The 16,275-nt window shown below is 39.9% G+C and overlaps 1 protein-coding gene across 1 annotated transcript in view; it reads right to left on the bottom strand.

Moving 5' to 3' along the window:
- The window catches only part of LOC137641382 (RING finger protein 17-like), a 1,982,860-nt gene that overhangs the window by 830,175 nt on the left and 1,136,410 nt on the right, over nt 1-16,275 (bottom strand). Inside the window, exons 16-17 of the mRNA XM_068373901.1 lie at nt 8,464-8,665; nt 8,039-8,158 (exon numbers count right to left, since the gene is read on the bottom strand). Of these exons, the coding sequence (XP_068230002.1) occupies nt 8,039-8,158; nt 8,464-8,665 (322 nt within the window). The remainder of the gene's footprint in view (nt 1-8,038; nt 8,159-8,463; nt 8,666-16,275) is intronic.

The raw sequence follows: 16,275 nt of genomic DNA, 5'->3' as shown, positions 1-16,275 counted from the left end.
GAACACAAAATAGTCTTCCTTGGAATCTGACAGACTTCGCCTTCCTTATATCTCTTATGCTCAAGAGTTCCTGAACATATTCTTCCAATATGGGGGTTGAGTGTTGGAAGAATTGAGGGAAGGTTGGTAGAGTTGAGCTTCAACTCCACCTAGTCCGTTCTTGATTAGGCTGTGGGCCCAGGGATCGAAGGTCCAACGATCCCGGAAGAAGAAGAGTCTCCCTCCTACCGGTAGCATCTCACTTTGAGTGCTGGGTGGAGGATTTACCTCCTTGGCCACGTCCACCCTTGTTGCCCCTACCTCTGGAGGGGCGTCTGGAAGAACCTCGATAGGAACCTCGAGACTTCGGCTGAAAGGTCGTAGACTGCCTTTCAAACACTGGGGTGAACACTGATGACTGAGTCGCCAGTGTTTGGGGCACCAGTTAGAAAGAGGTGGGTGATTGTGCCACCGTCTGGGACACCGTGGCCACGGGAAGCTGTTGCTGTTGCTTAGGCCAAGAGGGCACTTTAGGTCGTTTTGGTCTATTCTTCGGCTGGGGACCCTCGTCAGCTGAAGATTTTCTTTTAGAGGACAAGCCCAATTTAGAAAGAAGGTTTCTGTTCTCAGTGGCGGCTCTGTCCACGACCTCTTTGACCACTTCCCTTGGGAAGAGGTCTTTTCCCCAGATGTTAGAAGCTATCAGCTTCCTTGCTTCGTGTCTCACCGCAGCCGAGGCGAACACGAACTCTCTGCAAGCCCTCCGGGCTTTAATAAAGTTGCGCAGGTCTCTTGTTACTGTCGCCAGATGAGCTTTGGCGAAGACCATGTACATGTCCAAGGTATCTGGGATGCTTGCCATTGTCTCCATGCCAGTCTGCAGAGACAAGGAAGCATCAAGACGTTCTTTCGTCTCCTGTTCCCTACGCAGGAGAAAGTCCGACAGCTTGGGGAGGTCTTCGCCAAACTGTCGTCCGGCAATATCTGCCTCCAGCTTCCCAACTGTGAAGGTGTTGTGTACATCCTTCCAGTCCGCATCGTCTGATGGGAAGGCAAGGTAGAAGGGTCTACACTTCTCCAGTGTAGGGCGCGGTTTCCCTGCCTCAACTGCCTTTAAGGCTGCCTTGAGCCCTTTGTCCATAAAGGGAAAGGCACGTTTAGGGTCAGCAATGAAGGACGAGTGCTTCTTGCTGAGAGCCGGCACCTTAGAGTTTGTAAAAACTCTCTCTTTTAAGGTGGTGGTATATAAGGCCTGAGCCTTAGAGAGTTCAAGGACAATAGTTTCCTTCGGCTCTGTTTCCTCCTTGGATGCAGGTTCCGTCCTGAGACGGACATAGAAATCCGGGTAGGCCCCTTTGCTGGGCCAGAACTCAATTTCCTCCACTGGGACAGCGCCCAGTTTTTCTGAGAGGAAGATCTTCTCCCCCCCCCCCCCCCCCCGACATAGGCATGTGCTCTGCGTACCTCCAGGGGTTAACGTCAGAGAAGGCGGGGAGATCTTTAACGTTTAGCTTCTGCGGGGCCAAACGTGTTGCAACTAGCTGATGTATTTCAGTCCGAAGAGAGGCCTCCTTCTCGGACGATTTCTTTTGGATGTCTTGCACCATGGACAGCAACGAGTGCAACGTACTCATGATCGAATCTAGTTGGGGTGCAGTGGAGGAGGTCGAAGGCACTGGCTCATTCACTGTGGCCAATGACACCAAAATCGTTTCGGCTTTCTCGGTTTCTGTCTCAGGTGGAACGTCATCCGCCTGATCCAATTCCTCCACTAGAAGATTGTTCTCAGTCTCCTCTGAGACAACTGACATGTTGTCCTCTAACTGGATGCTCTCTAAGGCATCCGAAACTTCAGATTCTACCGGAATCTGAACCAGGGGAATCTAAGGTTGAGCCTGGGGAATAACTGCATCCGAAGATGCCCTAGGGAAAAGACAAGCCCCCATCTTTTCGTTAGGGAGGTATGGGCCAGAAGTGTTCTTCTGGAAACCTCTAACCCATTTACGCAGTATTTCCATTGCTGCGTCCCTTGACTCAGTGGACTTTTGATCATCAAAAGCCTCTCTTACTAGTTTTTCATAAACGGTACATACCTGTGGGTCCCAGTACTTGAGAGCCCCCTTGGTGACTGCGTAGCGAGCATGGGCCCTACAAATGTCGTGGCCATAGAAGTTCTTACTACGGACCCTGCAAAAACTATTCCCGCACTCGGGATGCTCCTCCTGTAAAGAGAGAAAAGAATATAAGTATTCGGTGAAATTCTCAAATTTCAGCATACATATAATATTTTATATTAGTTTGGATAGGGTAAGCTATAAATAGGAAAGACACCTACATGTGTTTCCTGTCCAGTCAATTGTTATGACCTCCTCCAATATTGAAAGTAGAATTCCTAAGAATTTCCTAGAGGAAGATGATATCCTATGATATAAAGTGTCTCTTAACACAGTCTTCCAGTTTCAATATTGGGGATTAAGGACAATAATTGATAATAACCATTAAAGGAAGAGAGAATCACTCTCTTATATGTGATGGTCTCACACCAGGCTGCCCATGAAGCACCTTGTAGGTTGGAAAAACTTTGGGCTACATTACTGACTGTTTGGTAACAAGTTGCAAGTCCTGTCAGACCTGCCGGACCTGCCGGGCCTTCCGGCACATGCCGGCCTATTCTGGGCTATTGAAGGCAATTATTGTCTTCATAAAATTGTGTGGTAGACCGCCGGCAACGGCTCTGCTGGCCGGCGGTGGCTCTGCCAACTGCCGGCCGGCGGTGGATCTGCCAACTGCCGGCCGGCAGCCGAGGATCCTTCCATCAAGGGGACCTGGCGGCAGTCAGAGGCAGATGACCAGGTATGGATGGCCGGCTGCCGGCCGGCAACTCAGCAGCCGGCAGTCGGTCCCTGAATGTCCATTGTCTTTGGGTTGTCGGTCAACGATGTTCCCAGTAAGCGGTGGCAGGGCAACTGCTGGCCGGCAGACAATGGACATGGCCCAGTACGAAAGTAAGAGAGAAAGAGAGGATGGAGGAAGGCAAGGGCTCAGCCTTGCCGGCCTGCATCCAGAATGAGGGTTCAAGTGGAAGGGGGAATTATATTCAGGCTTCCACCCAACCATATCCCAGTCATAAGGGCTATGGAAGGCAGTCCAAGGGAGGACTGAAGAACACTCTAAAGAATATGAGGGTACCCGCCGGCAGCTGGCCCGGCCGGCGGCAGACGGGGAACCTCAGGCCAGTCCTACAAGAACCCTTAGGGTCAATGTAGAACGACGGCCAGGAGGGTGTTGGATCATTCAACACGAAAGAGATAGAGGGGAGGGGGTAGGTGTCCTACAGGTAAGGTAATGCCCGAAGGCACTATTTAACCTAAAGGATTCTGGTCTCATGGAGTAACCTCAGGTAGGAGAAATCATTTCCCCAAGTTGAGTTAGTCAAGGGAGAAGGTGTCCATAGGACACCATCTCACAGGAGAGCAGAATCTCGTGCCAGAGACCCTAGGCAGTGAAGAAATCATTTCTTCGATCTAGGGTCTACTAGCACAGGACTGTCTGCTAGGCCAAGGAAGGGGGAATTGTCATACAGAACCCCCAAATATGGTCTAGGGAGGTCTAGCCTCCTGTAAGAGCAGCTTAACCTGACATGGGAAATCATTTCACCAAGACAGGAAGATGCCTAACACAGACGGATACTCTGATGTCCCGTTCTAAACTCAAAACCGACTCAGTGGTTAGGAGAAAGAAAACGGAAAGTCTCAGTAAAACTTTGCCAGAACTCTGTTCACAGCAAAGAAAACTGAGAATAGCCTAGGCTAATCAGAGGGACGGGGGATTGCTCTTAAATCTCCTATGAGATTAGTATCGACTTAAAAGGTATAGGAGGTTTCAGTCTCCCCTTAAAAGACAATACAAGAGCAATGGGGACATGTATGAAAGTATACTAAAGCCCCTAGCTAGTAGCCTAGGAACATTGAGAATCGTTCACCGAAACTCTCTGTATACTATCTTGGAAGAGGAAAGCATAATTAAGTAATATCATAAATGTGTAAAAATATTGCCTGTGCTTCAATAAAACTTTACCAAGAAGGTTATATCATGCATGAAGTGTGTAGGTGCCTAAGCTAGGAAGCCTAGCACTCGTGAAGCTCGAAATAAATAGCCAAATCCACCACAACAATGACAATATAAGAATCCCTAGGTAAATTCTAAATAGCTAAAGTTATTAAAGCGTATAATGCCGGGAAAGGGTCGTTCTGGCTCACTAAATGTACAGAAAGAAAGACCGCGTCCATGACGCCATCCGGCTGGCAAAAGCTCGTTACGTTAATTACGATCTCAATCGAAGAGCAAAACTGGCAAGAGCTTACATTTACGCAAGATAAAGATGTTACTTAACTTTCCAGAAGCTGATGAGGCTGGTGAAGACATCATAGCGTCCAAAAACTCCAAAATAGCAAGAGAGAACACGGGATAACACCGGTCAAACGAAGCTACGATAGAAAGAATGGCTTGGTGGCACCTCGCAGTGGCGGATTGGCGTACTATTTGCAGAGCAGTAGGGAGCGTCGAGAGCGATGTCTCTGTAACGACTCTAATTATTCTTGCCTCTCTTTCCCCTCGAAGTGAAAGCTCTATTGGGGGCGTAGATACCCATGAGACGTGTCAAGAATACGTCCTCTGATATTACGTGATATCCCTTCGTAAAATTGTAAGGGATATTCGTTCCAGGAGTTAGAATTCTGGATACCTTTGGTAAATTCTCTGGGATATATCACTGTAGTCAAATATACCTAGGAAGCTACCTTCGAAGGAACTTCCATCACGACGACATGGCCTGAGCCCAAAAAAGAGAACTTTCTGTCTAGAATCACAACAAATTTTAAAAGCCATACAGTTAAAGAAAAATTATCTATGATGAGATCTGTACATTGTGGAGTAATTGTCCTTGATGGACTTACAATCACACTAGTAGTTTTGTTAGGATTAGACTTCATGACCCATTATTTGCACCATGCACTAATTTTAGCTAGATGACTACTAGGGGATTCAGCAGCCTGAGATTTCCATTCAAGAGATGGAATTGATCCAAAGAGAGTAGTATCATCTGTGTATGCAACGAGCTTCTTTTCTGGGCCAAATCACATGTCATGTGTATATAGTATGAAAATAAATGGGCCAAGAACACTACCCTGAGGAACACCAGATATCGCAATCCTATACTCACTATGGTGCCTATCAACAACTCTTTGCGATCTATTACTTAAAAATGCAACATGATGCTGAGAAAAGACCATCCTACTCACGACTGTTCGAGTTTGAAAACAGGGGCCTCATGATTAACACGTCAAAGGCAGCACTAAAATCAAGGCCAATCATACAAACTTCCTGACCACAATCAAGGGATTTCTGTAGGGCATTGGGAATTGTTAAATGGGCATCACATGCTCCAAGGCCTTTATGAATGCCAAATTGTAAACTGGGGAACAGATGATTACCTTTACCTAACCTATTTAGACATTTTACCAAAAGTCGTTCATAAACTTTAGGCAACATAGGAATTATAAAAATTGGGAGGTGATCAGTTAGACCTGAGCTACCACAAACACATATACAGAGCGGAGTAACATTACCAATTCTCCAACAAGTATTAAAAACTCTTCTTGCTAACTGGCACAAAATAACAGAAACAGATAACTTTGTAGCTAAGAAATTTGCAGTCTTTAAAGAAAAAAAAAAACCAGAAAAATACCATTAGGATCTACACCTCCATAAGCATCAAAGTCCATCAAGACAGCTTTAAATTCTCAAGATCAAAAAGTTAAACTAGGTAGTTTAACCCTAGGAAAACAGGAATGAGGAAGATCAAGTTTCTCTACTCTGTTTACAATCAAACACATCAGCCAAAAAGAGATTGCCTTTTCCTATGGCCATTGAGTGACAGAGCCATCTGGTTTAAGTAAAGGAGGAACTGCTGCACATACACAAAAGAGTGCAGATTTAAGCGTAACGCTCCACTTATGTTTCTGGGTTACTCCAAACAAGGTTTCTTTTATGGTTAAATTGCATTCCTTTTCAGTTGAAGCATAAACTCTCTGAGCAAAATCTCTAACCAGAGTATATCTATTCCAAGTCAAATCTGATATGTTGCCCGCCCAAAGACGATAGGCCTCCTGCTTCTCCAAATAAGCAAGTCTACGATCATCACTGAACCATGGTTTTTCTTTCACTTGATACCTTAGCAGGCAAGAAGGATGTGCTTATCAATTATGTTGACTAGATTCTCCTTCAAAGGAACAGCACAATCGACACTATTATACAGCAATGACCAATTCATGCCCAAAAAGATAATTCAAAATGCCATTCCAGTAGGCTTGCGATTTTATATACACCTTATATGAGTATGATATATCAGGGACAGGCTACTCAATCCTCACCAATAATGAAATAAAAAACATGATCGGATGTCCCAATTGGAGAGCAAGCCTTACTTGTTATAACGCCAAGGAAGTCAGTGTATACGTAGTCCAAGCAGTTACCAGACCTGATTCATAGGCAAAATCCAAAGCTATTAAGTCATGGTAATCAGGAGAAATATAATTTAACCACTTCCTATGGTGAGCATTAAAATCACCAATAAACACAAGAGGCATTTTCATCATCATCTTGTATCTTAGCTATAGTGGTAAGAAGACAATGGAAGGTAGAATTATCTATGTCTGGATTCCAGTAGATTGAACACAAATAGAAGTTGTTACGTCTGCCACAAACTTTTATTACCTGAATCTCATGACACCTACATTCATAGCAGGACTTATGAGAATCAGGGTACCCAGTCCTAATGTACACTGCCATTCCCCTGGCACTAGGAATGGCATCCTATTTCAAAATTATTGGCTTCTTAAAAATCAGTTGTACGTACTGTAGCTTAGATGCGTGCCTCATATTAGAAACCTAAGTTTCTGAGCACAAAAGAATATCATACTGTTTGGATGCAACTATTAGGTCTTGAATATTTGCATGAAGACCACAAATATTACAACACAGTAAATGACACTGACGAAGTCTAGGACGCACTGGTCCCGGATTTCGCACAATGTCGCCAAACAGCACTAGAATTATTGGTAATAAAAAAGATACATCACATTTAAAAACTAAATTAACAATAATAACAAAAACTACATTTCCAGAAATATAAATAAAGTGATTGAAAAAACCCATAGACTATAGATTAAAAGTTGGAAAATCTGATCAACTTGGCAGAGCCAATATACCATGCAAAGCTAAATAACCCCCAGGATGGCCACTTCAACTAAAGGAAGGACAGTAAGGATGATTTTGAAAAGATAAAGAAACAGAAAAGAAAAAGACAACCTCTTAATATTCCACCAAGAATCTATGGTCCCTTCTATTAAGCCTGCCCAACACACCATTTCAGAAAAAATTAAGAAAAAAAATATGATAGAATAGTGTGTCCAACTTTACCCTCAAGCAAGAGAACTCTAAATCAACACAACGGAAAACCATGGTCGCAAAGCTATGGAACGTCCCAAGACAAGAGAACAATGGTTTGATTTTGGATTGTCATTCTAAGAAAAGAGCTGCTTACCATAGTTAGAGTGTCTCTTCTGCCCTTACCAAGAGGTAAGTAGCCACTGAACAATTATAGTGCAGTAGTTGATTTCTAATGTGAAGAATAGTTTGGTAATCTCAGTGCTGTTAAATGTATGAGGACAGAGGAGAATCTGTAAAGAATAGGCCAGCATATTCTGTGTATCTGTAGGCAAAGGAAAAGTAAGCTGTAACCACAGAGGGGGTTCCAATGTTCTACTGTTTGGTCAGTCAAAGGACACAATAACTCTAACAGTAGTATATCAATGGGTGGCTAGTGCTGTGCCCTTACCAACTAACTACCACGATTAGGGAAGTCACTTATTGCAAAAGTGAAATTGGGGGGAACCACTATTGCACTATGAGGTAAATATTAAAAATGTGGAACAGCAAGGTGAAACAAAAGAAACAATTTTGTCAAAATATTTGATAAAATAAATACACTATTAAATACCTGATCTTGAGGTGAATCATTCACATATACTGCATATTCTAAGAAGATCAAAACCTCTCTTATGGACAGCGGAAGGTCATTTACGATACCAGCTGTTCTCCCTGGTCTCCGCAAATCAACCTTTAATGATGAATTATCATTAAATATTTCATATAGTATATATATAGTATATATATATAATATATATATATATATATATATATATATATATATATATATATATCTTATCATTTGTTTTACTATTAATATTTTATGGATATTTTTCCTTATTAAACATATCTAAATATTCAGCAACAGAACAGCCACGTGAAATTTTATCTTTTAAAAATGCTATCAAAATGAGGTAAAGTTTATTATTACAAGAAGTCAATATAACAAACATACCCAAAGGTAACTGACAACACAATGCAATGCAAGATACATACCAAACATTTATTTACATCTTGGACACTTTCAGAGCCAATTATATACAGCTGCAGAGAAGTCTCTTCTACAAGGTCAGAGAAAGTTTTAGTAGCTTCAGAATCCCAATGGTCTCCCCTAGCTGGGATTACTTCCCAGAGTGAACAAGCTAGACTGAAGGGTGGCAAAGTCTCAAGGTGGTATGCAGGAGGGCATTCTCTCAATCTTAACAAATAAAAAAATAACATTTTAATATCAGCAATAGGGAATAAAATAACCTGTATTCAATGTGCACTATAGCAAAGCAATGTCCTTCTGTATATTGACAGTATAGTTTCTCAATGGTAACTTCATTCTTTTATGTGAATGAAGCTGTTTGCTTCAGTTGTATCTATCACCATTATCATTAGGACACAATAAGACATATAACCATATGTCCATTTCCTATAGTGAACATTTCCAAGCTTTTGGGTACAATTGCTTTCTTTTTACTGTTCTTTACTTAATTGATGGGTTAAGGAACAAATCATCTTGTGTCACTATCCATAAGGGTATTGATACATAAAACCAATTACAAAGTTCATGTTTTCTATCATATAATTCACACACACTCAGTATTACAATCGCAAATTACATCATATTCAAAGTTCAAACCAGAATTAGCAGATAAAATTCATAAAAGCTATATTAACCTATTCACTTTTAAAATTTATACTTATATCTAGAATTTTTTAGGGTATTAATCAAGAAATGTTATAGTTTGAGGAGTCCATATTCCTTATTTAAACTTGAAAATTCCAGTACAGCTACTTCTTTAACCCTATAAGTGCCAACTATTCACAAACTACAGTAATTTGGTTCAAGGCCTAGGCCTCGCTTTGTACATTTTGCTTAACTCAACTTAGCTTCAAAACTATCAAACATAGGGCTTAACAACATTTTATAATACATACACGAATAAATTTACTTTTCATTAATATACAATTTTAAATATTTCGTAAAATTTTCATACACATAAAAATGAGGAAATTGTTAATGACTGGACAAAAATTATGGAGTAGTATTAAAATTTTTAAGTAAACTGAAGAGATCATTTCTACTATCACACTGACATGTAGAAAAGATATGCCCCTCAACTTATGGGCAATAGCACTGCAATCAGACATCACAGGGAACTCATATCTTACACAACTAAAGATAACCTCCATATGAGAGCTGATTTGTAAATTTCCAGTATCTTCTGGATACTACCAACCAGGTTCTACCATAAAAACTCTCAGGTCTCCATAACCCTTTTCCTAATCTTAGGATACAGGTCTCCATGACCCTTTAACTATAATTAGGGTACAGATCTCCATGATCCTGTTCCTACTAGTAGGGTAAAAGTCTTCATAATCCTTTTCGTAACATTAGGAACAGGTCTCAATAATCCTTTTCCTACTATTAGGGTACAGGTCTCCATAATCCTTTTCCTACTATTACGGTATATGCCTCCATAAACCTTTTCCTACTATTTAGCTACAGGTCTCAACAATCCTTTTCCTACTATTAGGGTACAGGTCTCCATAGTCCTTTTCCCAGTATTAGGGTTTGTCTCCATAATACTTTTCCTAATACATACAAGGTGTTCTAAAAGTCTTGGCCACATTTTGACAGTGAATATCTCGAAAACTATTAAGGATATAAAAATGCATCTGGTATATTCAGAAAGCTTGTAATCTTAAGTTTTTCACGGAATGTTCAAAGATGTTCAATGTGAGCACCATTGGTCACACGACACACATGAAGCCGATAGTCCAATTCTTGCCAAACGCATCCCAGCATTGCGTTGTCAATGGTTGATATAGCTCCTGTTATTCGGGCCTTCAGCTCATCCACGTCTCTTGGAATGAGAGCCACATTGACCAGTCCTTTCACAAATCCCCACAAACAGAAATTGCAGGATGTGAGTCTTGGAGATCTGGGAGGCCAGGGCATGAGATCGTGACCATGTTGCCCAGACTGTCCTATCCATCTGTCTACCAGTGTTGTGTTCAGAAACTGCCTAACTCTGAGGCTTGAGTGTGGTGGCACCCCATCCTGTTGGAAAATATAGTCATCAGACTCTTTCTCACTCAATTTATCCATTAACCAGTTTTCAAGCATGTAGAGGTACGTCTCACCATCGACTGTTGCTCTTTCAAAGAAGAATGGTCCGTTGACAGTTTTCTTGGACATAGCACAAAACACGGTCACCTTTGGGGAATTTCATTGATGCTAAAGAAGTTTATGTGGGTTCTCAGTACCCCATATTCGAGTGTTATGGTTATTAACTTTGCCATTTATGTGGAAAGTCGCCTCATTGCTAAACACAAGCCGGTCGTCAAACCCATCATCTTCCATCTCCTGTTGCATTGCAATGCAAAAGTCTTGACGAGCTGGTTTATTAGTGTCCTTCAACTCTTGGACTAACTGTAGCTTGTAAGGCGTCATGTGCAGTCATCTTCTTTAGACATGCCAAACAGTTGTTGTAGGACGCTGAAGTTCCCTACTGGCTCTTCTGATCGATTTACGGGGGCTCCGCTGGAAGGCAGTTCGAACTTGTTCAACCACATCTTCTGAAGTTGAGGGACATCCCGTTCTCTTAGCTGGGTATAAGCACCTATCCATCATGAATTTACCATGCCATCTCACTATGGACTTCCTTTCTGGTGTCTCTTTTCCGATTTTTATTTGCGAAATGCACATTCAACAAGTGTCCAAGATTTAGTTTTTGCAAATTAAAACACACAGAACGCCTTTTGTGGTTGAATGAACGCCATTACTGGATCGGAATGGAAATTAAAAAAGACAATAGCCTTACAAAAATCTTAATGCATTTAGCTTTAAAATGGCACCACTTTCATCTTACTACCATTCATAGCTAAGCAGATATGATGACTTGAAATGAGCCAAAGACTTTTGAAACACCCTGAATTAGGGTAAATGTGTCTATAATTCTTTTCCTAATAGTAGGGTAGAGGTCTCCATAATCATTTTCCTACTATTTGGATACAGGTCTCAATAATCCTTTTCCTAATATTAAGGTACGGCTCTCAATAATCCTTTTCATAATATTAGGGTACAAGTCTCCATGATACTTTTCCTAATATTAGGGTACAGGTCTCCATAATCCTTTTTCTAATATTAGGGTAGTGGTCTCCATAATCCTTTTCCTACTATTAGGGTACAGGTCTCCACAATCCTTTTCCTAACAATAGGGCAAAGGTCTCGATAATCCTTTCCCTAGTATTAGAGTACATGCCTCCATGAACCTATTCCAAATATTAGGGTACAGGTCTCCATAATCCTTTTCCCAGTATTTGGGTAAGTCTCCATGATACTTTTCCTAATATTAATGTGAAGGTCTCAATAATCCTTTTCCTAATATTAGGGTACAGGTCTCAATAATCTTTTTTATAATATTAGGCAACAGGTCTCCATAATCTTTTTTCTAATATTAGGGTACAGGTCTCCATAATCCTTCGACTACTAGGGTACAGGTCTCCATAATAATTTTCCTACTATTAGGGTACAAGTCTCCTTACACCTTTTCCAAATATTAGGGTACAGGTCTCCATAATCCTTTTCCTAATATTAGGGTACAGGTCTCCATAATCCTTTTCCTACTATTAGGGTATAAGTCTACATAATTGTTTTCCTAATATTAGGGTACAGGTCTCCATAATCCATTTTATAATATTAGGGTATAGATCTCCATAATCCTTTTCCTACAAATAGGGGACAGGTCTCCATAATCCTTTTCCTACTATTTTGGGGCAGGTTCCCATAATTAGTGTCCTTATTTTCCTACAATTATGGTACAATTCTCCATAACCCTTTTCCTAATATTAGGGTACAGGTCTTCATTATTGTTCAACTAATATTAGTGTAAAGGTCTCCATAATCTTTTTCCTATATTAGGGTACACCCTTTTCCTAATATCAGGGTAGAGTTCTCTTTAATTTCCCCAGTATCACAGTACAGGTCTCCATAATCCTTTTCCTAATATTATGGTACAGGTGTCTATAATTCTTTTCCTAATACTAGGGTACAGGTCTCCATAATTCATTTCCTACTGGAGGGGTACAAGGTCTCCAAAATCCTTTTCCAACTATCAAGGTAGAGGTCTCCATAACAACTTTTTTACTATTAGGGTACATGTCTCCCTGATCCTTTTCCCAATATACGAATACAGGTCTCCATAATCCTTTTCTTACTACTAGGGTACATGTCTGTATAATCATCCTCCTAGTATTAGGGTACAGGTCTCCAAAATCCTTTTCCTAATATTAGGGTACAGGTCTCCATTATCCTTTTCCTACTATTAGGGTACAGGTCTCCACAATCCTTTTCTTACTACTAAGGGTACATGTCTGTATAATCCCTCTCCCACTATTAGGGTACAGGTCTCCATAATCCTTTTCCTACTGTTAGGGTACAGGTCTCCATAATCCTTTTCTTACTACTAAGGGTACATGTCTGTATAATCCCTCTCCCACTATTAGGGTACAGGTCTCCATAATCCTTTTCCTACTGTTAGGGTACAGGTCTCCATAATCCTTTTCTTACTACTAAGGGTACATGTCTGTATAATCCCTCTCCCACTATTAGGGTACAGGTCTCCAAAATCCTTTTCCTAATATTAGGGTACAGGTCTCCATAATCCTTTTCCTACTATTAGGGTACAGGTCTCCATAATCCTTTTCTTACTACTAAGGGTACATGTCTGTATAATCCCTCTCCCACTATTAGGGTACAGGTCTCCATAATCCTTTTCCTACTGTTAGGGTACAGGTCTCCATAATCCTTTTCTTACTACTAAGGGTACATGTCTGTATAATCCCTCTCCCACTATTAGGGTACAGGTCTCCCAAATCCTTTTCCTAATATTAGGGTACAGGTCTCCATAATCCTTTTCCTACTATTAGGGTACAGGTCTCCATAATCCTTTTCTTACTACTAAGGGTACATGTCTGTATAATTCCTCTCCCACTATTAGGGTACAGGTCTCCATAATCCTTTTCCTACTGTTAGGGTACAGGTCTCCATAATCCTTTTCCTACTGTTAGGGTACAGGTCTCCATAATCCTTTTTTCTAATATTAGAGTAGAGGTTTCCATAATCCTTTTCCTAATACTAAGGTACAGGTCTCCATAATCATATTAAGGTACAATTCTCCATAATCATTTTCCTAATATTATGGTACAGGTCTCCATAATTATTTTCCTAATAGTAGGGTACAGGTCTCAGTAATCCTTTTCCTACTATTAGGGTACAGGAGTCCATAATCCTTTTCCTATTACGGTACAGGTCTCCATAATCCTTTTCACTGTATCTCGGGAGAGGACTCCATAATCCTCATTTTAATATTAAGGTAAAGGTTTCCATGATACATTCACTAATATTAGGGTAGACATTTCCATAAATATTCTCCTAATATTAGGGTACAGGTCTCCATGATAATTTTCCTACTACCAGGATCCAGGTTCCATAACCCTTTTCCTACTATTAGGGTATATACCTTTTCCTACTATTAGGGTATATGCCTCCATAAACCTTTTCCTACTATTAGGGTATATGCCTCCATAAACCTTTTCCTACTATCATTATACAGTTCTCAACAATCCTTCTCCTACTATTAGGGTACAGGTCTCCATAATCCTTTTCCCAGTATTAGGGTACATCTTCATAATACTTTTCCTAATATTAGGGTACATGTCTTCATAATCCTTTTCCTAATATTAGAGTACAGGCCTCCTTAATCCTTTACCTAATATTAGGGTATTATTATTATTATTATTATTATTATTGTAATTATTATTATTATTATTACTTTGTTGACGTCTCGCAGGATTATATTATTATTATTATTATTATTAGCTAACTACAATCTTAGTTGGAAAAGCAAGATGCTATAACACTGTGAGGAAAGGAAATAAATAAACAATATGAGAAAGAATTAACAATAAAATATTTCATATATAGACTATGAGAAGACTTATGTCAGCCTGTTCAACATAGAAAAATCGCTGCAAGTTTGAACTTTTCAAGTTCTACCGATTCAACTACCCAATTGGGAATATCATTCCACAACTTGGTCAAAGCTGGAATAAAACTTATAGAACATTGTGTAGTATTGAACCACATGATGGAGAAGGCCTGTCTGTTAGAATTAGCTGCATGCCTAGTATTACGAACAGGAAGATCTGTCTGAGAAGATCTGAATGTAAAGGATGATCAGAATTATGAAAAATCTTATGCAACATACATAACGAAATAATTGAACAACGGTGCCAGAGATCAATACCTAGATCAGGAATAAGAAATCTAATTGACCGTAAGTTACCGTCCAACAAATTAAGATGAGAATCAGCAGTTGAAGACCAGACAGCAGAAAAATACTCAAAACAAGGTAGAATGAAAGAATTAAAACACGTCTTCATAGTGGATTGATCACCAAAAATCTTAAAAAAGACTCAATAAACCAATTTTTTTTTTGTGCAATTGAAGACAAAGACCTAATGCGTTTCTCAAGAGTAAATTAGCTGCAGAGAATTACACCTAAAATTTTAAATCATACAGAGTTCAAAAAACATTATGTGCTGATATCTGGATTTTGAGGAGACACTGTCCTTGATCTACTTATAATCATACTTTTAGTTTTGTTAGGATTCAACTTCATGCCCCATAATGTGCACCATGCACTAATCTTAGCTAGATCTCTATTAATCAATTAAAAAATCCCAGATCTACATTCATGAAATAAAATTAATGCAAAGAGTGTAGCATCGTTTATATATGCAACAAGCTTGTTTTATGAGCAAAACCACATATCATACGTATAAAGTATGAAAAATAATGGGCCAAGAACACTACCCTGAGGATCACCAATTACCAGATTCATATACTCACTATGGTGCTTTTCAACAATAACTCTTTGCGATTTATTACTTGAAAATTCAATAATGATGCTAAGAAACGACCCACCCACTCCCAACTTATGGAGTATGAAAACAAAGGCCTAATGATTAACACGTCAAAGGCAGCACTAAAATCAGATTTTCAAAAACTTTAAATGACATGAGCTATGGAAATTGGGCGGTAGTCAGTTGGGTTTGAATTACCACAAGCACATTTACATAATGGAGTAACAATACCAATTCTCCAAATGCTAAATGCTCCTTTTCTTGCTAACTTATACAAAATAACCGTTAACTTTGGAGCTAAGAAATCTGCAGTCTTTACAAAAAACAAAGGAAAAATCCCATTTGGGTAATCACCTCCACAAGCATCAAGGTCCATTAAGAGAGCTTTAATTTTACGAGACCTAATGCTAAACTACTTAGTTTAGCTTCAGGAAAACATGAAAAGATACAGCTTCTCATTACTCTGTTTCCTATCAAACACATCAGCCAAAAGGGTTGCTTTTTCCTTTGGACTGTGAGTGACAGCCATCTGGTTTCAGTAAAGGAGGAACTGTTCCATCTACACCAAAGATTGCAGATTTAATGGTAGTCCTAAACTTATGTTTCTGGGTTGTACCAGAAAGGGTTTGGTATGGTTAAATTGTATTCCTTTTCAGTTGAAGCATAAAATCTCTCAGCAAAAGCTCTAAGCTGAATATACTTATTCTAAGTGAAATCTGATCTGTTCCCCTTCCAGAGATGATAAGACTCCTGCTTCTCCAAATAATCAAGCCTCCAATCATCATTGAACGAGGGTTTGTCCTTTACTCGTTATCTTAACACATGAAAAGGGAAAAGCCTGTCAATTATGTTGACTAGATTTTCATTACATCGAGTGTGATACATCAT

The sequence above is a fragment of the Palaemon carinicauda genome, chromosome 5 (assembly GCF_036898095.1).
Source record: "Palaemon carinicauda isolate YSFRI2023 chromosome 5, ASM3689809v2, whole genome shotgun sequence".
NCBI classification, from domain to species: domain Eukaryota; kingdom Metazoa; phylum Arthropoda; class Malacostraca; order Decapoda; family Palaemonidae; genus Palaemon; species Palaemon carinicauda.
This window is presented reverse-complemented; position numbering and strand designations above follow the sequence as displayed.